General features: G+C 39.7%; 1 protein-coding gene across 1 annotated transcript in view; it reads left to right on the forward strand.

The window, feature by feature from the left end:
* The window catches only part of GPD2 (glycerol-3-phosphate dehydrogenase 2 (mitochondrial)), a 149563-nt gene that overhangs the window by 96834 nt on the left and 28151 nt on the right, over positions 1 to 24578 (forward strand). Inside the window, exons 7-8 of the mRNA XM_010840019.1 lie at positions 19207 to 19371; positions 20162 to 20306. Coding sequence (XP_010838321.1) covers positions 19207 to 19371; positions 20162 to 20306 — 310 coding nt within the window. The remainder of the gene's footprint in view (positions 1 to 19206; positions 19372 to 20161; positions 20307 to 24578) is intronic.

Raw genomic sequence — 24578 nt, forward strand, 5'->3', positions numbered from 1 at the left:
AAGTTTGCACCACTTATGTAGGCCGCAGGCGTCCTTCCGTTCTCCCGAAGGAGAGGAGACACTGAGGCCTCCCCGGTCGGATCTTAGAAGCCCAGGCATAATTAGTAAGCATGGTGGGTTCCACGCTCCAGATGGAGACTCAACCAGAGTGAGAGAGAGAGTGACATGGGGAGACCAGTATTTCGAGAAACTGATCCCCATTCTTTATTTTCCAGAGTCTGTTTTTATACACTGAGATGTTATACGAAAGTCATGCGGGGTCAGCAGTCCTGACTTTTATCAAAGTCAGGTGCTTCGTACGAATGTATACAGAGGTCTTAGGGGTGTTACATCATCTTCTGGCCAGGGGGGGACCTGCTGACAATTTACGACCCTCTCCTTGTGACAACGGTCAGTCAACCAGGACACTTATTTCTCCAGGGGTGATTATTCTTAAAACAGACGCCACCCAAATAAAGTTACATTCCTATAGGGTGAGGGTGTAGTGGGTTTTAGTTAAGGAAAGAATTTACTTAGCCTAAGGTCTAACGTGATTAATATCAAAGGTTAATACTTATTTCTTCTATATATTCATTAATGTGTGTAAGGGCAGGGGATGTGGAGTCTTAGCAACAAACATTGGCTCAACAAATGAAAAACCCTTCACCAATACAATTTCTAATCAGCCCATTATACTTATAGTTTTCTAACTTTTCTAAGGAACCTGTTTTTAGAAGGTTTAAAGCATCTCGTGCCTCTCACGGTTGGGAGGCTGTGAGCAATCACATGTGGCCGGGCAAGCCTGTCAGGCAGGCTAGAGAACCTTCAGAGGAGTTTGTAGGTTAAAACACTCTTATCACACCCAGGAATTATTATTAACTGGAGCTCTAAGTTAACTCCTTCTCCGAAAGAGGTGGTGGGGGACAGACCGCCGTAAAGTCAGAGGTGTAGGTGAGCACAAAGTAGTAAAGTAGGCAGGCTCTGGTTATGGGGGTAGATGCTCGAGGATTTCCAGGGGGACTCCTGAGGCTCGATCCCGCCTCCTTCCTCATGACCTTTGCCATGGGCAGAGTACCTCACTCTGGCCCCCAACACCTCGCCATGTATACTTTCCGAGCTACAAATCTCAAACTATTTGCTCCTCTGAATTCTGTTTGAATTTCACACATACTGCACTTGAAATTTCTGAGACACCACAACGGCTTGATCTTGTCATCTCTTTTTTTTTTTTTTCCCAGTCTTTTTATTTATTTATTTATTTATTTATTTTAATTTTATTTAATTTTAAACTGTACATAATTGTATTAGTTTTGCCAAATATCAAAATGAATCCACCACAGGTATACATGTGTTCCCCATCCCTGAACCCTCCTCCCTCCTCCCTCCCCATACCATCCCTCTGGGTCGTCCCAGTGCACCAGCCCCAAGTGTCCAGTATCGTCATCTCTTATTGGAATCATTCTTCTGGCTGTAATAGCAGTTACAAAACAGAGAGCAGGGCCGCCTGGAAACAAGGTGAAGCCAAGTCACAGGAATTTGAAGCAGAACCAACAAAGTGACAGGAGCATAGAAGGCTATTGAGTAGCAGAGAGCTGGGGAGAAGAAAAATTCCCCACTTTCCACCTCTACTATCTGATTTAATATAAAAATTGTGCCTTGCTAGGATTGGGCAGAGGCATGTTTTAAAGCAAGGTGTCATAAATGTTTCCCTAATTCACAAGAGACACACAGCACTTAGTGTAGGGTACTCAGTCCGTGTGAGAAGATCTCTGTCAGCCTGTGAGGCCTGAAGTCAGCCTTTGGGATGGTTAAGTTACCCCAGACCCTCAAAGCCATCCTCTGCCTCCATAGGAGGGGACGTTTGCAAGGGCAGGAGGAAGCAGTGGCCACTAAAGCACTGAGTGCCTCTCCTGCCCAGTGGGTTGTGACCACTCCCATTGCTTTTAGGTTTCCTTATGTCCAGAATCCTTGTGTCCAAAATAAAACAGGAGTCCTCCAGAAAATTCTGTACCATTGTAGCACTGAGGACCCCTTGGATCCACCTGGGTAGTCTCTGTATGTACATTTGATTAATCTATGAAAGGAAACTGGGGAAAGCCTTGTTTTCCCTCATCAATGCATGAGCTATGAGAGCTTCTGAAGAAATGTTGGAAAATGGCTTAAAAAGCAGCAGTTGAATTTTCACTTCATGTTTCTTCTGCTGAAGCTTTGCCTCCCAAAACTTCAGGGCTTATTGACCAGCCTACATTTCACCTCACACCCTTGAGTCCATCCAGGAATCTGCTTCCATCAGCAGGGCTTCCAGTCTGTACTTTATCACTCTTAGTAGGTTTTAATAAATCTTCTTCCCAGAAGTTTGTAAAAAGTCCCAAGATGTGAAAAAACAGAAAACAATTTCCATGTAAACACTGGTGAGCTTCCTAATTCCTGATTCTTGGAAAGAAGTTGACTGGATGTTGACATGTGTTACTTTGGAATTGAAGTGTGTCTGTTATAGGTCTAGGCCTACGCTGTGTTATTGCCATGTCTGTGTAGACTGTAAAAATGTGTATCCGCACTTTCTAAGATTTTCTTTTCTTCAGTTCTGACTTTCTTCATCAGGATTGACCTTAATGTATTATTAGTCTTCGGATATTTGGAAGGACTGAAAAAAAAGCATTTGTACAGCAAGTTGAAATAAAGTGTTGATTCATACCTTTCTAGTTAGAATAGTATTCTTAGTATTTTTTTTTCTGCGACTAGCAATTTTATTTATTTATATATCTATTTTTTTGTTGTTGTTGTTTAGTTGCTAAGTCATGTCTGACTCTTTTGCAAACCCATGCCTGCCCTGCCCCTCTGTCCATGGGATTTTCCAGGGAAGAACACTGGAGTGGGTAGCCATTTCCTTCTCCAGGGGATCTTCCCAACCCAAGGATCGAACCTGGTGTCCTTTGCAAGTGTAATCTTTATCACTGAGCTACCAGGGCTTCCCTGAGCCATATATTGCTGCTGCTGCTGCTAAGTCACTTCAGTCGTGTCCGACTCTGTGCGACCCCATAGACGACAGCCTACCAGGCTCCCCTGTCCCTGGGATTCTCCAGGCAAGAACACTGGAGTGGGTTGCCATTTCCTTCTCCAATGCATGAGAGTGAAAAGTGAAAGTGAAGTCGCTCAGTCGTGTCTGACTCTTAGCTTCCCCATGGACTGCAGCCCACCAGGCTCCTCCGTCCATGGGATTTTCCAGGCAAGAGTACTGGAGTGGGGTGCCATCGCCTTCTCCAGAGCCATATATTAGCACCATGTAAAAACCAGGCAATTTGATAGATCCTGGAGATATACAGAATAACACAAAATGTTTCTTTTCCTCCAAAAGCTCTGTGGAGAATGCAGACAGTGAAGTCAATGGTTTGCAGTATACGTGAGAAATTCTACAAGAGGCATATACCTAAGATGGTTATGGGGATTGAGAAAAACTTCCATGAGGAAGCTATACTTTTCTGAATTTTAAAAGAGCAGCATAGCTAGGTGAGGCCAGTGGGGAAGGATATGGAGGAACATTGCGGCGAAAGGCAAGAACGCACATGGGAGTACAGGAAGCCACTGTAAAGGAGAGTGAGCACAGGTGAGTGGAGGTGTGGAGTGACAAACACCGCCAGGGTCTGAGGGATCAGGTGTGCCCTGCTGAGGAGTTAACTTTGAAATGTGTGGGCAGTGGGCATCTAGTGAGTGAAAACAGCATTTGGTGCAGGGAACTCAGATTCTAGGGACAGTATTTGGTTAGTGGGAGAGTCTTGAATGGGGCTTCCACATGGCTCAGATGGTAAAGAATCTGCTAGGCTAATTTGGAGGAACCCAGGCTGAAAGTGAGGTGAAGGCATAGGAAAGAGAAGGTATAATACATGTAGCAGTATCCATCTCTTTGCTCACAGTTCCCGGATAACTCCGGTATTCACCAACTAGGTTTTCTTACATTTTTGATAGTTGTCTTGTGGCTTGGCCTTTTTATTTACTGTGTGCCAACTCTTTCTGGTCTTTTGTTAAATTGTCCCCAGTTTGGAAGTGAGTTAATAAACCAATGTCAAGTGTTTTACAAATTCTGTTTTAAGAAAAATCTAGAGTTTTAAAAACTCAAGTAACGTGGGCTTTAAAAAATCTGTAATTGTCCAACTGGCTTATGTCAACATTTTGGAAAGAATATCAGTCTTTAAGTCAGTGTAAGAGATGTAAACCCTTGGGGGAGTGAAGGATGCCTGGTGCTTGCATGCTAATTTTGTACTTCCCCAGGTGGAAAAGAGAGAGGAATAGCCAACGCTATAGATAGAACAAAGGGATGTCAACTGCAACCTGGGCTCAGTTTGGGCTTAGTTTGCCTCACTAATTCCATGTCAGAACATCAGTGGTTTACTTATTTATTTCTAACCTGTATCATATTAAGATCTTACTTTGACAAATCGCATTTTGATTTATAGTCTGTGCTTTTGGCGTGTGCTTTAATGGTATTAGCCAACTCTAGACACATACTGAATTCATTATGTACCTTATGTATGTACGTAGTAATACTTCTTTTAATGAACATACGGTCACGTCAAAGTGCTGTAAAGGCTGTTTTACAAAAGCGTCTCTGTGCAGTGCTCCTCAGAAGTTTTGAGACGTATGTTAAGTTGAAGCCTAATATGCTGCATGTTAAGTTGTATTTTAATGGAGTAATATATTATAATTTGACCTCTCCTTAAGGTAAAGAGTCTGTTTGGGTCTTTGATTCTTAGGCTTAGGTTTTTAACTAGAATTGAATATTTTTAACATTTAAAGTTTTTATTTGTGACCAGGTGAACGTAAAGCCCGTAAAGTAAGATTGACTTTGAATTTGCATCCTGAACTATGGTATTGATAAAGGGTGGATGAGTGACTTTTCCTTATTCTCTATGGGCAGTAAGAAGAATCTACTCTTAGAGATAGTTTTATGTGGCAGCACTAAACCTTGGCTAGATCTGCTAAACTGATTTTTACCCTCAAACAATGGATACCCTTCAGTAACTCGCGGGCAGGGCCAGGTTGGTAGGAGCAGAGAAGTGAACCAGGAACAGGCAGGCTCAAAGTCTAGCCTGTCCGTGAGCATTCTTCTGAGGGGGGTGCTCATAGTCCTAACCACCTGTCTCAGCGGATTTGGCAACCCCAGAAATCCTGGTCCTCATCAGTGTGCAGGAGACTGATGGTGAGTCTGAGCAGGGAAGCAGTTTTCTCAGGAAAGTGATGCTCCATAAAGTCAAGTGCATTCTGGGGATTCTTTGGGAGAATGGGTATCTATGGAGGACACTAGGCATCTTCTCAAAATAGAGGGAGAAAAGTGAGTTCTTGAAAGAAGGGCTAGGCACAGTGTCAGAACTCCAGGGAAGCAAGCTGAGATGAATGCAGAGGTCTAGTCCAAGTAGGAATGTAAGGTCCAAGTCAGATACTGGGCCGTAACTCTTGTGTTTACTGTATGTGGCGTAAGAGACTACAGCCTGGAAAACACCATAATTCCATTGTCTAGGGATTCCTGGTAGGCAAATAACAGTTTGAGGGCAGAGTCTAATTCTGGAGGACTGGAACTCCGCATATATTGGCAAGTACCATCAGGATTAACTCAGGGACTGCTTAGGGCTGAGCCTGCAAGTTGATCTACAAGGTTGTAAGTGATTATAGCTGAGTGAGGGTAACTTGACCATCTCAGATGGAAACTAGTATGAGCTTTCTTTGACAGTAACCACTGGCTAGCTTTTCCGGGAAGACTTTGAGAACTGCTAGGAATATGGGCAAGAAACTCTACTCACTGGAGCATGGTATTCTTTTTAATTTCCATTTTAAAATGAAAGTGAAAATATTAGTGACAGTTATGGTATGTCCCAGCCCTGTATCTAAAAGTTAAGAGTAAAACTAATAAATATATTTTCAATTCAGTGTGGTATTGTATAATATGTAACTTTATTTTTTTTATATTATAGGAAATGATTAGAGATGTGAGGGTGTGGTTATTTGTTTTTAGTTAGTTTTTTTTTTTTTTTACATGTGAGTCTTGCTTCATGTTACCATGCTCCAGAATTTCAGAAAGCAAGGGAAATTTTTTTGATATTCATTGAAACCTTTTTGAAAAAAATTGTTTTAATGGTACTCTTTAATTTTAACTTGTGTAAGAGTTTATCAGAAATGAGGCTATAGCCTATTTATTGAATCTTGTTTAAGCTTTTAAATATTTATTGAGTGCAGGTATGAATCAAACTGTGTAGAATATTGGAAATGTCTTTTTGTACTTGATTAAATCTATAGTCAGTTTGTTCGTTCCCCCAGAGAGGGCATTCTAAACAACCAAACAATGTTTAGAACAACTGAATGTTCTAAACAATGTTTTATTGGTGTGGCAAGTTTGATAACATGTGGCAGGGTAAAGGAAACTTCGCATGAACCAAATTAACTGTAGCTTTGTCACTGGGAGCTCAGTCAGCGTGATGGTGGCGGCAAAAATCAAATCTTCCTTTCCTTCCCTCCTTCATTCCTCCTTGCTTCTTCCTTCTTCTTTTCCTCCTTTCTCTTTTCCATTAAAAACTTTAATTCATTCCCAACCTTTATTTAAGTATCTGTTGTTGTTTAGTCGGTCAGTTATGTCCGATTCTTTGCAACCCCATGGACTGTAGCCTGCCAGCCTCCTCCATCCACGAGATTTCCCAGGCAAGAATACTGGAGTGGGTTGCCATTTCCTTCTCCAGGGGATCTTTCTGACCCAGGGATCAAATATGGGTCTTCTGCATCTGCAGGTGGAGTCTTTACCCTCTGAGCTACCAGGGAAGCCCTTATGTAGGTATACTTGACAAATAAAATGGTTAAGATATTTAAAAATATACAATGTGATGATTGATATACATTGTGAAAGGAGTCCCTTCATTGATTTATAAATTTTAACTCTTTATTATCAAAACATGCAAACGTACACAAAGAAAAGTAGGGTTTTGAGCTGATATGTACATCTCTAGCTATAACAGTTATCAACTCAAGGGTATTCTTACTTTATCTATTCCCTCTCTCCCTCTTTTTCTCTCTCCCTCCCCTCTCTCCTTTTTGCTTTTCCTCCTAGAGCAGAGGTTAAGTTCCTACGTGCCTCTCATTTTGTATGCTGAGAATTGTTTTCACATTTTTAAATGGTTAAATTTTGTGGCATGGAATTATATAAAATTTAAATTTAAGCATCCATAAAATAGAACTTTATTGGGATACAGCCTCGCTAATTCATTTATGTGTTGCCAACAGCAGAGTTGAGGAGGACAATAGAGAATGAATGGCCTATATAGGAAAAGTATGCCATCCCCATACCTAGAAGATTTAAAGAATATTTAACAGACAACAATTATTCTTTATTTTTAAAAACAGTTTAAAGCTGCTGTCCCATTATTATTGATATATCCAACTAATTTAAAGACAGTTTTTTTTTAATATCATCTAATCCACTGTCCAAATTCACATTTTGTATGAGATGTAGGTTGGCCAGCTGGAAGTTGAAGGTTAGAGCAATGAAACAAAACTTTTCTATGCATGTGTCAGGAAGTGGATTGTTGTCTTTTGCTTAAAGTGAACATTTTCAAATTAGATAATAGAATACAGTTATCTAATTTATTTTATAGTCTTCTGAACAGTATGAACACTCATCCTGAATCATCAGTTACAACTCAAGTTACTTTCTCAAAGTAGATCTTCTTTTTCTTAGTGTCTAGTCTTTTTTTTTTTTTCTCCTTGTGTTCATCTTTCCAGAAGAGCAAATCTGTTGGCTTTAAAAATATGGCTGAGCATCTGGCATAGTATTTGATGTATGCAGTTGCAAAATTGACATAATTTCATTGATGACTATTAATACATTGTGTATAAACTTCCTGTTTTTTGGGTTTTTTAAAAAATCTGCGAGATGTCAGATATTCTACTAGCTGTTAGGGAGTAGGTAATGACATTAAAAGAAGAGCCCTGTTAAGCTGTTTCTCACAGTATTTGTACCTTAGTATTCTGCCTCAGCACGTGATCTTGGCTGTAAAGATTCACAGTGTCTGTTTTTTCACTTCTCTCAGAGTGGTAAGGCTCTGCTATATTGATTGGCACTAGGAAGGCAATGGCACCCCACTCTAATACTCTTGCCTGGAAAATCCCGTGAAAGGCTGCGGTCCATGGGGTCGCTGAGGATTGGACACGACTGAGAGACTTCACTTTCACTTTTCACTTTCCTGCATTGGAGAAGGAAATGGCAACCCACTCCAGTGTTCTTGCTTGGAGAATCCCAGGGACGGGGGAGCCTGGTGGGCTGCCGTCTATGGGGTTGCACAGAGTCGGACACGACTGAAGCGACTTAGCAGCAGCAGCAGCAGGACTATGCCTGCAATGCAGGAGACCAGCGTTCAATCCCTGGGTGGGGAAGATTCCCTGGAGAAGGAAATGGCAACCCACTGCAGTACTCTTGCCTTGAAAATCCCATGAACGGAGGAGCTTGGTGCAGGCTACTACTATCCATGGGGTCGCAAAGAGTCGGGCACGACTGAGCGACTTCACTTTCTTTCACTTTCCAGTACTCTTGGCTGGGAAATCCCAGGGACAGAGGATCCTGGAGGGCTACATGGGGTCACAAGAATCAGACATGACTTAGCAACTAAACCATGCTCTAACCTGATCATTTCAGGGTAAGTGACAAAGAAGTTGGTGTTAACTCTGAGATATGCCCAGCGATCACGTGGGTCTGTGAGGCAGTATGTACTGGACTTGGGCGTTCTGGATCTCCATGCCGTGTTCTGCCTGGGCTGAGAGTTAGCCTGCTTTTCATGCTCATGTGGGAGTGCACATTCTTTTCAATCAAGACGTTGTGCCCTGGTCAGACTGATTTGATAACAATTTGATAAGGTGTGGAATCTTCCTGTGATTAGAGGGAGAAATCCGATAAGATACACTACTCACTTGCAACAGATAAAGCTTCTCAAAAGACTGCTTCCAGTTAGAATTCCCCAGCTGGTCCTTAGGACACGGTTCATGTATTTATTATGTAGCTCACACTCGAAATCACCCCTGGGGCAGGTGGAGCCATTTCAGCGGGTTTGTGAAAAGTTGTGTGCATGTGCTCACACATGAATGAGGAAGCAGAGCCTGGGAGGTGGTTCTGGGTAAGTGAAAGGATTTGCTTACTCACTTTGGCCAGTCCTTTTATGAGAGGTCGATTATTCCCCCTTGAAGCCTTTCCTTTCCTTCCTTACAGAATTTGGTTCTCAGTTGGCTTGTTTGACATTTTGTGATGGCAGCTTATAAAATTGGTAGAGCTGGAAGGAACCAGAGAGATCCTGAAGTGCCAACTCTGTGGTTCGAGCAGTGAGGAAACTGAGGCACAGGGCTCGGTACTAGGCCCAGGTTTTTAGTTACAAGCAAAAGACTCAATCAGTAAAGAATCTGCCTGCAGTTCAGGAGACCCGGGTTTGATTCCTGGTTTAGGAAGATTCCCCTGGAGGAGGAGGAAATGGCAACCCGCTCCAGTGTTCTTTCCTGGGAAATCCCACAGACAGAGGAGTCTGGCAGGCTATAGTCTGTGGGGTCGCAAGAGTTGGGACACAACTTAGCAACTAACCCATCAAAAGAAAAAGAAATTGGGCTGACTTAAGGAGAAAAGAACTTTTTGAGAGGACCTTAAACAAGAGGCAGAAATCCTGGGAAAGCTGCTGAAGACATAAATAATTGCAGCAATCAAAGCTACAGGCAAAAACCCTACCCTAGAACTGGTGCACTGAAGATGTTCATGCTGATGACTACCCGTCGTGCAGTGCGTCTGCCATCACTGTTCACATCTCTGTCTTTTTCCCCTAGAACAAGATGGTGCTGCTGTTATTTTGCCTCCACCATCAGATTGGATGCTCCGTGTCCAGTTCTCTGGGTCACTAGCTCTAGACTGAAATCTGTGTGGAGAGCATCTGATTGGTGGAGCGGGGTTAGAGGTCTGTGACCCTGGGTGGAGGTATAGACTCTGCCTCTTACAAGGCCTATGTAATGGGTGATGGGTGGATGTAGGAAAGCAAAAACAAGCAAAACACAATATCTGTTACAGAAACACATCCAGTTAGTGACTCTCTGAGGCATTAGAACTTGGGCCTTTTGACTTTTCTCACTTTATAGCAAGTGTTGACTTCCTTTGCAAAAACTGGCAGAGGCTCATTTTTAAAGGAAAATGAAGTCCTTTGGATGAAGACTTGGTGATTCTAATACTTTGAAACACTCTTATCCTGTCAATGCAGTTTTTCTTTTCTTTTCTTTCTTTTTTTTTGCAGTTTTTCTTTTGGATTGAAAACTATTCTCCTAAATTCCTGTCCTTTGTGGCACCCATAAAATACTTGCTTATTAGTGGTAAAATGTGGAGAGAGAGAGAGAAAGAGAAACAAAAAGCATTGTTCAGGAAGTGCAGAGATTAGAGATTAGTTGATACGTTTCAGGAAAAGTTTGCCAGATTGATGAGCAGAAACTATTTAGAACTAGAAAATATACTGAGCTTTTTGTTTGTTCTTATTTTTTAAGAATTTTGACCAGTAGCAATACATTTCAATTAAGGTACAAAATGGTCTTGACTTTTCAGTACATATTTTAACCTTTTAATAATAATAGTTAATATTTATTGAGAACTGTGATGTCATGTGGAGTAGGAAATGGCAACCTATTCCCATATTCTTCCCTGGAAAATTCCATTGACAGATGAGCCTGGCAGGCTGTGGTCTGTGGGGTCACCAAGAGCCAGACATGACTGAGTGACTGAGCACATGATGTCATAACATACATTGTATCTCACTGCTCACCCTCTGTCAATCCCACTGTTATCTGCCCCATACATATAGTGACCTGAACCTTGGATGAAGCAACTAGCATGAGGTTTCACGGTTGGTAGAGATGAGGCTTGAACTTAAGCCCACTCCTATGAGGGAAGCTTTGTGAATCTTCCTGTAACATAAAGAGAGGAAAGGAGGTGTGTCTGGAGCACTATGCTGGGTGATATTGTAGGAAAACTGCAGAGGAAAGAGAAAGGGAAAATGCTAAGAAATGGAGAGAATTTTTGGAACTTGCAGCCTTTCCAAGTTAGACTGTAAACTTGCTCTTGTTCTCAGAGTCTTGGGGCAGTCTCGGGCCAATCCATTTCAATCTGCTCCTCACAATGATACTTAGCTCACTGCCTGGTGCATAATAAGGTGTTTAATAAATATTTGCTAAAGAAATAAATCTCAAGCATCCTCAAGTCAGTTACTTTGGGTTAGGATGCCGTGCATGCCATCCTGCTACTCTCAGTAAAGAAAGACCCTTATCTTTCTTTACTTATCAGTGACTTTGGTGCTTATCAGTGGCTTTGGTGCATGTCACAAACAACCAAGGAGGATGACCTGTGACCACATTTAATTGTACCACATGATTATGTGGTCTGTCAAAGAGTCTCCAGAGTGTCGTGCTTCCTGACTTTTCAACTGCATTTCAACTAATTTTTGTCACATTTTCCTTTTTCTTCCTTACAAGTATAAAAACTTATTTTTGACTTGTGCTAGAGAGAGAATTAATTGGTCTGGATAGGCATGGGAAGTGAGGGGCTTCTCCAGCATAAACAGATGTATAGACATTTTTGTACAGAAGAGAGAAAATGAATCCCTGGAGCTTTCTGTTGTTTGCAGTTTAAAAGTGGTTTATTTTCATTCAAATCCAGCTAGATTCCTAAGTATCTGAAAAGTACAAAACTTACTCTTCATTAAATTCATGTAAAACTTTTTCAATAAAGGAAAGCCCTGAGGGTATAGAAACTTTATATACTTAAATATGTCATGTGAAGGCACTTCACAGTGTTTCGTTTACATGGGGCCAGAGACCACAGATCCATGCTGATTGCTAATTATTCAGATTGTAAATAGCTTATTTGAGAACCTAGGGTGAGACAAAAGAAAGATGAAGGAACAAAAGGCCCACGATAATGAAAAGGATATTGCAATGAGAAAGGCTGGGTAGAATTATGATGTAGGTCACATTCTGTGCCTGTATTTAATTGTACCTTTGTATTTAATAATAACAATGATTACATGCTTAGGGCTAACAGGTGTCATTTGCTGAGAACTGTAGTATGGATAAGTGACAGCAAATTATTCCAATTCATAAACTTTGAATATAATGCTTTTGTTTTGAATTTCACCAGTCTATACTAGAAGATATTTCCTGCAAAAATGTATATCAGCCTAGGAAGATTTTTAAACCTAATTCCTGATAAGTATATATGAAATATGAATAAAGTATAATGAAAAAAATCACTTTGCAGAGATTAATTAAATGTGGTGGTCCTAATACCACAGTCACATTTCTGATAGCTTATGCTTCATATAAGCTTCGGATATAATTGCACATTAGCAGGGATTAAAGTTTACAGGTTATGGTCTCTGCATTTTCTCTACTTCTTGCTTATCTTGACCATTTTCCCTAACTGCCCACTTTCCCTAACTCCCCAGGGAGTTGCTCTCCCTGCCCACTGTGTTCCCTTCTGTGGCCATTTTTGCAGTTTGTAATTGTCTTAGTAATTTGTTTCACTTGATTTTACCTGTCCTCCCTCTTAGAACATGGTTCTATGGATCAGAGACCAGTGTTAGATTATTTTCCTTACTCAGTGGATCCCTAATGCCTATCATCAGGCAGATGTTTAAATAGTTTACAAGGTAAGGCAAGATGTTCCATGGAGTAGGAATACCATGAGTGAAAAGTCAGAGGTGTGAAAGAGCAAAGTTTTATTCAAGGATGACCACTTTATTTGGGCTTCGCAGATGATTCAATGGTGAAGAATCCGCCTACCCATGCAAGAGATTGGATATGCAGGTTCAATCCCTGGGTCAGGAAGAATGGCTACCCACTCAGTATACTTGCCTAGAAAATTCCATGGACAGAGGAGCTTGGTAGGCTACAGTCCATGGGGCTGCAAAGAATCAGACACTACTGAGCAAATGAGCATAGTTCAGTTGAGTTCAGTTGCTCAGTCATGTCCAGCTCTTTTCGACCCCATGGACTGCAGCACACCAGGCTTCCCTGTCCATCACCGACTCCCGGAGCTTGCTCAGACTCATGTACATCGAGTCAGTGATTCCATCCAACCATCTCATCCTCTGTCGTCCCCTTCTCCTCATGCCTTCAATTTTTCCCAGCATCAGGGTCTTTTCCGAAGAGTCAGTTGTTTGCATCAGGTGGCCAGAGTATTGCAGTTTCAGCTTCAGCATCAGTCCTTCCAATGAATATTCAGGACTGATTTCCTTTAGGATGGACTGGTTTCATCTTTTTGCAGTCACCAGCTGATAGGAGAAGAGACCAGAAGAATCACTTACCCAACCCCAGACAAGAGCCACCTAGATAAACACTCCAAAATCACATCTGCTAACATTGCCTTGACCAAAACAGTTTCACGTGTCTGGGTCCAGAGTCAGAGTGGGAATCAACACTGTGAAGACTTTTTGACAACGGGCATGAATACAGGAGGGGTGAAGAATTGGGAGAACTTTTGCAATATAGTATGTGGCTCATAAAAGCTAATCAAATCAAGATTTCCTTCTAATTCTATATCCGATAGAAGAATATGATTTTTCACTTTATTTTTCTGGTGTCTTTATAAAATACTTATCTTTTGGTCTTTTTTAATCCTATGCTTTTAAAAAGCAAAGTCAGAGAAATCACAAATGAGGATAAAATTGAAGGGTTTTTTAAAAAATTTTATTTATTTATTTTATTTATTTATTTTTTTTAATTGAAGAGTAGCTATTACCTGGTTGGCTCAAAAGTTCATTCAGGTTTTTCCATAGCATGTCACAGAAAAACTTGAACAAACTTTCTGGCCAATGCAATGCATGCATTGTGTAATTTCAGAGGTACCCACCTAGCTCCTCTTTGTTTATAGGATGCTGAAACCCAGAGGAATGCAGTGCACTACCTGCATTCCCCCAGCCAGGTTAGTGATTCACTCAAAACTTGTTAGCCCAGTATCCCAATCCAGAGCCATTCTCTGCTGTATCTTTTCTTTTTTAAAATAATTTTATTTGTTTATTTATTTTTGGCTGTGCTGGGTCTTCATTGCTGCCTGGGCTTTTTCTCTAGTCGCAGAGAGCAGGGGCTGCTCTCTAGCTGCGGTGTGTGGCTTCAGTAGTTGTGGCTCCCAGGCTCTAGAGCACAGGCTCAATAGTGGTGGCAAATGGACTTAGTTGCTCCCTAGCATGTGGGATCTTCCCAGATCAGGGATCGAACCCATGTGCCCTGCATTGGCAGATGAATTCTTATCCTCTCAGCCACCAGGGAAGGCTCTCTGCTGTGTCTTGTAAGGTATATTCTTCCTAAACTGCTTCATGTGTCTCTCTGACCCCCTCCACTCCCCACACAAATAACCATTTTTATAAATAATTTACTTTTGGGGGGGAAATTGCATTGTTGTTATAATTTACCTGCAAAGTACGTTCTCATTTGACTTTTTCTTTGCAAGCTTACTCATCCTACGTACTTAAACCAGAATTTAGTAATCGCTTTTCACACAGATACACACACACACCTATTTTGCTCTGCCTCTACTTCACTCTTCCCATGAGAAAGGGATATTTTAAATATAATGATTCTATTAAATCAGTGTGAGTTTGGTACCTTAGCCTTTAATTACCTTTGCTGGACTGTTAAGAAGCTTCCTGAGAGAGGTCACTGTGTCACTGTCAGTTTGAGACAATGAAGCATACGCCCTGTGGGTTTTGTTAGAAATGAGAGTAAGCCTCAGGGAGGATTCTTTTTCCTCCTGCATGCTTTTTCCCTCTGCTGCACTGCGTCACGTGAATGCATAACACCCAGGTCAGGGCACAGGGAGGTGGAAAGAAATACTCTCAGCACATTTTTTTTTAATTGATAAAGTTATGATCACATTGTTTTAATAACTATTTAATTATTTTAAGTAATCAGGGTTTTTTTGCTAACAATTAGACTTTCTGGGTCCATGGATAGTGACTATCTATGTAAATGACCATTTAACAGTAGGCTGTAAAAGAAGATTGTATGTAGAATTTCAGGGCATCATGGAATTTTAGATCTGAAGGATCAGGAAAATGCCAGATAATTTCTTGGGGTTTTCTCATATTTATACATTCTTCATACTCTTTACACATTCAATGCTTGTTTCTCTCTCTCTCTGCACCCCGCCCTTTTTTTTTTTTTACCAGCTATTTTGCATGTTAACTCAGTTGCCAAACTTTGAAACCCTCTAAGGAGAACAATATTGTATTGCTCTGTCTCCAAAATATTTATATTTGAGGCCTGTCTTATACTAGAGAATTACATCTTAAAAATGTTTTTCACTTTAAAATAGCTCTCACGACCCTGGGTGCAAGGCCATTGTGGACTAAGGCAAAATCCTTCTCTGTTACTACTGACCTTCATTCTCTTTCGTGTGTAGATTTTACATTTTGTTTCCTAAACAAGGAAAAGCAGTTATAGTCCCACCTCTTATGTGCTTCCTCGCATCTGAGTTGTGAGTTCAGTACATGCACATATGTAAGATTTCAAGTGCAAAAGGAGAACAGAGTAGGAAACAGATTTTCGCAGTCCCAGTCTGGTCCTTGCATAAGTGCCAACGTAAAGCGATTCAGTGATCAGTGAATAGTCTCATGTTGCCTGGCTCTGAAGAAAAGGATTTGAAAACCCAAACTTAATAAGCAGATCAATTGGGTGGGGGAGTTGATATTATTGTTTTGCATTCCAATAACATGCAGTGTTATCAAAAACTTTTTTCTTCAGCAGTAAAATTGCAGAAGGCATATACCTTTCAGAATGTCAGGAAAAGGAGTTGGGGGGAATTTAGTTAAGAATAATGAACATATACCACTTACCACGGGAAGCATACACTGTGAGCTCTGGGCATCTCAGGGTAAAGAGGGAATTTAATGCGGGTCGAGGAGTGGAGGTCAACCTTGAATCAAAGCAGGTACTTGAATTAAGCTTAATGACTGCAAAGAAGGGGACTCCTGGGTAGAGGTGTGAACTCCTAGGCCCAGAAGAAAGTCAGGTTACTTAATTCCTCAGTTTTTATAATAACTGTGTTTGCATTTCCCAGTGAAGCACGGGGCAACTTGTGGGTTAAGTCTAGAGGGAATCATTCATATCCATTTCTCATTCTTGGGCTAGTTTGGGTTTAAGTTTAGATTTAACACTTCTGGGGTTTCCCTGCTTCCCTTAAGTTTATTGCCACCAACTTATTGATAAACTGATTTTTTTTTAAACTTTAGACAAAGCATTCTGTTTTATAGTTAGAGATAATACTATAAATCTATAAAGGCTATAAGATTTATATAAATCTGGAAGACTGTAAAAATCTAAGACTATAAATAAACCTGTTTATTTAACACATTGAATGGAATTTGGCTAAATTTAACACTTCCTGAATACCTGTTCTGTGCTTGGTACTAATGAGAAAGAGAAAAGATGAAAAGTAGGACTTCTGCCTTCCCATGACAAGGCCGAGGAAATGTGGAAATCACGCAGTAATTACAGTGGAATGTTACTTCCAGGAGAACAGAAGTATCCCTGTATCTTTCTCACCATTAGGTTCCTTGCATTTGTCACAGTGCCTGACTCGTAACTAAGGCTTATCATTTTCTCAAGTTGATGGATACACGGATGACTAGTTTCATAAAGACTGTGGAAATGGCATGTACAAGGTACAATATGGATTCAGAAGATGGGATGAACAACTTGGCCTTGGAGGGGTTCAATACAGATAATGAAAGTCTTTACAGGGAGATATTTGAATCAGCTCATGGGAGAGAAATAGGAGTTGTCTAGAGCTTCCAGAATGGTTTTCCAGCCAAAAGAATTCATGTGGACAAAGGCAAGGAGGTATGAAATGACATGGATGTTCAAGAAGTTGTAAATAATTTTTTTCAAGAATAAAGGGAATAGAAGATTGCAGGGAGAGCTTTCATAAATAAGTGACATTTCTGATTCGAGTCAAGGCATGCTGCTGGGTATCAGAGTAAGAGTGCAAAATAAAGAGCCAAGAGACTTGTTTCCACCTCACATTTTGAACTGAGGTTCATCTTATTTACCCTCAAAAGTATTGGCATTTGGAAGCTAATTCAGGAGGTGTATCTTAGTATAGAAACAATAGAGCCTGATGAACTATACAAATACTGTTCCAATGAGATTCTATAATTGGAACATATATTAAAAGAAAGCTTGTGTATTTTCAAAAGTTAGTTTCATTACTGGATGATTGTTAAATAGATATACAATATATCACTTTACAGGGGCTTCTCTGGAGGCTCAGTGCTAAAGAATCCGCTTCAATGCAGAAGATGTGGGTTCAGTCCCTGGTGTGGAAACATCCTCTGGAGAAGGAAATGGCACCCCACTCCAGTGTTCTTGCCTGGAGAATCCCATGAACAGAGGAGACTGCTGGGCTACAGTCCATGGGGTTGCAAAGAGTAGGATACTACTTAGTGACTAAACAGTAACAACAATATATCACTTTACAAAGGGAGCTGTCATTTAATAAATGAATTTCTGCCTGGTTCCTAAGAACAGTGATGTCATATAGGATATAAAATAATTGATTTACATGTGGCTTTCTCACCCTGTGTCTAAGTCGAGGCACACTTGCATTGGTGAGAGTTTTCCTACCATAGGAACATGACTTGGATTTCTTGGACTACCTACCCCTTAAAGGTTTCATTGTTATGTACTAGATAGAAAGATTTGGTGGGATGGGTATTTTTAAAAATTTAGATGTATAATCTGTTTTCATGCTTTTAACTTTATGGATCATATTTTCCAATTTTAAATGGCCACATTAATAAAAGTCAGTTTCTTCAACTTAATTTTAAATGTATCTACTATTTTAATTGCACCATTAGGGTCATGCTAGGTGAAATTGATAGAAATGCTGCCCCTCTTCTGTTTCGACTTAAAGTTCAGCTGCCGCTGCTGTTGTTTCCTTTCTTCTATTTTCATTCTATTCATCTTTGGATAAAATAACTCCTTATTTTGCATGTCGAGGTTTAATGTATGTTCTTAACTTGATAGAGACTTTAATTTTGAGGGAAGGTTCTTGGCTGATTGCATTAGTTTAGCAGTTCTAGAATAAGATGTCTGTGGGGAGGGGTGGCAGAGTCCTGTCATTGATTCTCTCTTTATAACTGTGCCCTTTTAGCAGCAGCCGATTACCTGTGGTGCTTCTGACCCGGCACAGACTGAATCACAAGGAAGAAACTTTACATAAACCATTTATACTAAATGCTTGGTATGCCGGCAACATAAATCAACAACAATATCCATTATAAATTCATCCCTTTATCAGTATTATCTTGATAGAACTGATCCCAATGTGTGGGAATTTGAACTCTGCTTCAATACATCTAGTCCTGTGTAATTAATTATTCAGGGCACAGAGAACCTGGCCCCTGCAATGTAGAGTAATTCTTCCTGGTCAGCGTTAACTCCACTGGCAATAATAAATAGAAAAAGTCTCTAGTGATGCCAGTATTTTAAAGTGATTAATCATCTTTCCCCACTTCGCCTCCCCCTCAGTTTTCTTTAACTAAGATTTTTCAGCAATAAATCTTTAACAATACAGGTAGGAATTGTTCTGTAATTAAATTTTGCCCTGCTTAATTTCTTACCTTTTATGTATGACGAAAAACAAAAAGTTAACATTTTAAGGAGCTCTGATCGAAATCCAAACCCAGAAAACTCCTTTATAGAATACTGAGAGATTCTCTATGGAAGATTAAGCTCTTGATTTTGAATATTAGATAGAGCACGTATTCATTAAAATTGTTAATCAACACCAGTTGGGGTGTCAAATATTCTGAAGTTTTGAATTACTTCACTTTCATGTGTATGGGTTGTCTGTATTAGGAAAAGCCTGACATATGCATATGTTCCCAAACGGAGAGAATAATTACTTATATCTTAACTTGCAGATAATTGATGTGAGCTCTGTAGGAAAGGGAGACTTTGCATCCTTTTGTGGTACACAAAGTGCAATTGCGGAAGTGGCAGGTAAATGCCTGACAGAGAATGACCATGTATTTCCAAATCATGCCCTGTAGAGCTGACCAGCCATCAAGTATATTCCACGTGACAGGGACAGATGTGACATATCTGTTGTGACACACTTCTGTACTACCAGTCTGTGGCTTGAGGTGACTCCTGTCCCTCCTCTGATGCTTTCTCCCGCTGCAGGACAACACAACGACGCACGGATGAACCTTGCCATTGCTCTCACCGCTGCCAGGTATGGGGCTGCCACGGCCAATTACATGGAGGTCATGAGTTTGCTCAAGAAGACAGACCCCCAGACAGGGAAAGAGCGTGTGAGCGGTGCACGGTGTAAGGATGTGCTGACAGGTATGCAAAGGCTCCAGCAGGGCAGATTTCTTAGCATCTTGCTTTGTCTGTACAATGACTGAATGATAATTTCTCTGTCACTTCTCTTTTATTGAAGCCAGATTTCAGAGTCCTATTACCTATATTCCTTATTGTCAACAACAACTGGTTTCACATGAAAATTTTCCTTTGTGGAACCTGGCCATTTTTTTTCCTCTTTGTGTTAAACATTAATGATGATCATGATACTAATGTCTGCAAAATTCCCACATAATGAATGCATTATGCTTTCTTTACAAAAACATGTTATTAAGAAAAGTCAGTAAATGTGGCTAGCTTCAAAAAGTATCCTTTAGGGGACAGAAGCAGTGTGTTTACGTGCCATTCAAGTCAATCACTTTAACTTTGGTGAGATTTGCTTGCCTGTCCAGTTTTGTGGCCAGGTGGGCGAAGTTTCAGAATTACATCGTTTCCTTCAAAACCACTGCTCACACTTTTGAGTTTTAAGGAGAAAGCAGCTCATTTACTCACTTTCTTCTTATTTGACACTTTAATGTCAGGCATTTTGCAAACTAGAATGAGAGCTGAAATGAAAAAGCAGCGTGCTTTTTTCCCTGCAGTTTGGACTTGTTTTTGGTTAAATGTACTCACGTGCAGGCCTGTTGTGTGGCTTCTCAATGACTCTGGTTGCCTGTATCACTCAAGTGATAATGTATACTCCACCATAAGTTAATAGATGAATTAATAATCTAAAGCATCAGTGAGCAGAGAAACAAATGGGGTGTGTGACTGACACTGCTTTCTTTCACAGGGGAGGAATTTGATGTGAGAGCCAAGTGTGTTATCAATGCCACGGGACCTTTCACAGACACCGTGCGCAAAATGGATGATAAGGACACCACAGCTATCTGCCAGCCGAGTGCTGGCGTCCACATCGTGATGCCTGGTTACTACAGGTACCCGTGTTCCCACTCATGCGTCATCATCAAAGAAGGGCCGCAAGAAATTGTCTACACGTATTCTTATAGCATACCTTTCTTCATAATAGATGGTCTAGCTCACTGTTCAAAATGAGGAGAAATGACTGAAAAAAAAAGCTCTTCCAAAACACAAATCGCAAACCAGGCTTGAGAATTTCGTAGTTTTTATGGCAATACTCCTTTCTATGAGTTAGTGATTTGGAATCTGTTTTTATACTTTTTTTCAGTGTACTCATCATCAGAGGCTAAGTCTTAGTATTTCTGAATTTTAATTTTCATGGAAACCCTAAAATTAATTTTGCAAAAATGTCCATAAAAGACATTTACATGAAAACACTAAAAAGTTCATTTTATAAAATACCCAGACTTGCTTATGAAGAATCTGAAAATGAGGACCAAATATTCTTATAATTTTTGAAATATATTTTGAAAAATAATATATAATTTCTGATTTATCATTTTGGCAAAGATAATCAGAGGTAGAGAAATGGGCAGGGATAGAGATGAAATAAGAACAGCTATTAATTGAAAATCCTTTAAGTGGGGCGATGCACATGAAACTGCAATTTTTAATGTGCATTTGAATTTTTAGTATTTTTTATTTTTAATAAATTTGAAAACAAACATGTATGATCCCAAGAAACTGATAATGATTACCCCTAATGTACATTTCAAAAATATCTGGGGAAAAGTTCATGCATCCATGATGAATATGGAACATTTTTATTTCCATATGTGGCAATCTAATAGGCAAACTAGTACATAATTCTGTGAAATCATGATTTATGCTCAAAGTATTCATTAAGACATCATTTGTAGTTGAGAAATATTAAAAACCACATCAGTTTCTAACCTTAGGAGGATGGATAAGTAAATTATGGTGTATTTGCACAAGGGAATATTATATGGCCATTAAAAATTCTGAATAATTTTAGTGTCCTAGGAAAACCCTAGAGATACAGTGTTAATTTAGAGTGGAGGATAGAAGATTGTATGTATAACATGAGCAAACATGATATAAGTATCTAGAAAAAGATGAAAAGAAGTATTTTAAATACCAATGGTGATTGCCTCTAGGTGATGTGATTATGAGTAAAAGGTTATCATTTCTAGGTAACATGGTTAGAATGGGAGTTATCACTTCTATATTCTAATAATTTTCCATAAAAGACATATTTTTAATATTTGATAAAACAGATATACAGATCCGTGACATTTCATTTAATATCTGCATTCTTCTAGAATGCCATCCCACTATGTAATGGATGCTGCTGCCTTGTTAGTTAGTTTTCCACTAAGTCTTCTTGAAGAGAGTCCAAGATATTATACCAAGCACACTTCTAATGAGAAAGATATCACACTTCTACCAAGAAGAATATTAACGAAATTTCATGTCCACCAGCTTCCAAGGTTTCTTTGTCCTTTTCTAAATGTCTACATATAATTAATAGACAGTCATCAGTGTTTTCACTTAGAACTGTAGAGACCATGGTGCTTCCAATCTCAATAATAAAAACTTATGCAGTGGTGCTTAATAGAGTTTTAAAAACTGTTAAGCAGAAGTTTAGTTCAAATGAAAAGGCGAGAAGTAAATATATGTACATGTTGCAAATGTTTTTTGTATATAGAGGTTTTCAAAAATAGTTTCAGACACAATTATATGCATTTATTTTGTGTTGGATAAAAATTTGCAAGGTCAGCTAGTTTGTAAGTCTTTGGAAGCATTTTTTTTAACATCTGTTGGAGTACAGATGTCGTACCTAAAGCGTAGACACACACGCATCACCCCAGTCCTTACACTTGCTTAGATCTTGCTTGTGCGTTGTGTTTCATGTCTTTACTATTGTCCCATGATATCAGAGGACACGTTAGTATTCGGTATTATTCCCTATGTTATTTCTGCCACTTCATAATGACACTGTTTCGGACAAGCCATTTTATTCTGTAAACCTTAGTTTGTCTGTCGTTAAAATGTGAAGACATTCTACTCTTTGAAGTATACAGACAAAGACAGTATGAAGAGTAAGATAAGGTGATACCTGGGTAAAGAACTTCCTGGTTTGTTCATCGCTTTACCCCTTGTTAACTGTGCAACTTTGGGAAGCTGCTCATTTTCAGCTTCTGGTTCCTTATCTCATGATAGTTCCTAATTTGTGTACATTTTGACAATATTCCTTTGTTTATTTTTTCTTTATTTTCATGACTACTATTATCTGCAGCTCCTGGTAGATTATCTGGTACATAATAATGACCGGTAAATTTTTGATGAGTTCTGCTAACTTTTTGTGTTAACTTGCCCAAACTGAGATTGTTCCTTTTTCTAATTAAATTTTTAATCTAATACCTGTAAGGGAATTTTAAATATATAGATATTAAAATATAAAACAAAATATGATTTTTATTTTTACTGCCCAGATAACTCCTGTAGACAAAAATAAACAAAAGTAATTGCTATAGAAAAATAGAAAGATATAGAATGAAAAGTGAAAGTCTCCCTCTTTTCCTCACGTCCCCAGCTTCAGTTTTCGATAATGCTTCTTTCTGATTTCTTCCATAAAATTTTATGTTTATGCTTGCACAAATGTATATCCTTTTAAACTTTTTTTCATGAAGGAACTCATGCTATATATATGTTCTCTACTATGCTTTATAATATGCTAACAACAGAGCAGATAGGTGGTTTTTAAGAAATATAAATATATATCACCTGCATGTAATACTTTCGAAACAGAAAGTCTTTCTTAATCCTAAAAATTAGGCATTAGTTTCAGACCCATGCCTGTAAGTTGTAAAAGTGTTAGTCACAGCTGGGTCTGTTTAAGATGCAGTAAGTGATCTCGTTCTACTTTGGGAGAAATTAATATCTCCGTTTTTAGCACCTCGAACCACAGCCACTAAACATCCTGTGGAGAACCTTGGAGGAGTGGCCTGGCAGCCCAGTTCCTGTTCAGTCTCTGTTTGCAGATGAGTCCCTTGGTTTGGGATTACAGTCTGGGTTAAGTGTTTGGTCCCTCTTTCAGTACTGACTTTGAGCAGCTATATCGCTGGTATCCAAGGGACGGTTTTTCTCTCCATATCAAATTGTTCTCTTGGGTGGGTGAGGTCCAGAGATCTCAGACTGAAATAGCTCTCTGGATTTCTCAGTCAGTCTTCACTCAACAGCTGTAACTCAAGGGTTCTACTAGGTCCTCAGAGATGAGTAAGACCTTATGGTGCTGCCCTTATAACCAGCTGATGATAATTTAAGGCTTCACTTTCACTTTTCACTTTCATGCATTGGAGAAGGAAATGGCAACCCACTCCAGTGTTCTTGCCTGGAGAATCCCAGGGACGGGGGAGCCTGGTGGGCTGCCGTCTATGGGGTCGCACAGAGTCGGACACGACTGAAGCGACTTAGCAGCAGCAGCAATAACTTAAGGCCTAGCATTTCAACTAGAAGCTGATCAGTTTGACAATACAATGACTTCAAGAGCCACTGGTTTATTGAGTGTAGGCAGCTAAACGGGGAATAAGGACTCCATATGCAGTCTACCCTGTTGGGCTATTTTCAGAGTTTCTTTATGGCATTTATTAAGCTTATTATGACCCTAACATTCCACATGTAGAATTATCTTGTGCCATCGTAGCAGCTTTCTCTCTTTCTCTAGATTATTTTAATTTTCAGAAAACTCAACACACAGAAATCATTTACTTTTGAAGGCACTCTTTACATTAAGAACTGAGAAGTTGCTGTATAACCCAGGGAGCTCAACCTGGTGCTCTATGACAACTTAGAGGGGTGGGAAGGAGGTTCAAGAAGGAGGGAACATATGTATACTTATGACTAATTCACATTGTTGTATGGTAGAGACCAACACAACACGATAAAGCAATTATCCTCCAATTAAAAAATCTGGAATTTTCATCAGAGTTGTGGGTAGATGATTTTACAAAATGGATAAGAAAGCTGTGGTACATATACACAATGGAGTATTACTCAGCCATTAAAAAGAATACATTTGAATCAGTTCTAATGAGGTGGATGAAACTGGAGCCTATTATACAGAGTGAAGTAAGCCAGAAGGAAAAACACCAATACAATATACTAATACATATATATGGAATTTAGAAAGATGATAACAATAACCCGGTGTACGAGACAGCAAAAGAGACACTGATGTATAGAACAGTCTTATGGACTCTGTGGGAGAGGGAGAGGGTGGAAAGATTTGGGAGAATGGCATTGAAACATGTAAAATATCATGTAAG

This window comes from Bison bison, unplaced genomic scaffold (genome assembly GCF_000754665.1).
Source record: "Bison bison bison isolate TAMUID 2011002044 unplaced genomic scaffold, Bison_UMD1.0 scf7180017864139, whole genome shotgun sequence".
Lineage (NCBI taxonomy): Eukaryota > Metazoa > Chordata > Mammalia > Artiodactyla > Bovidae > Bison > Bison bison.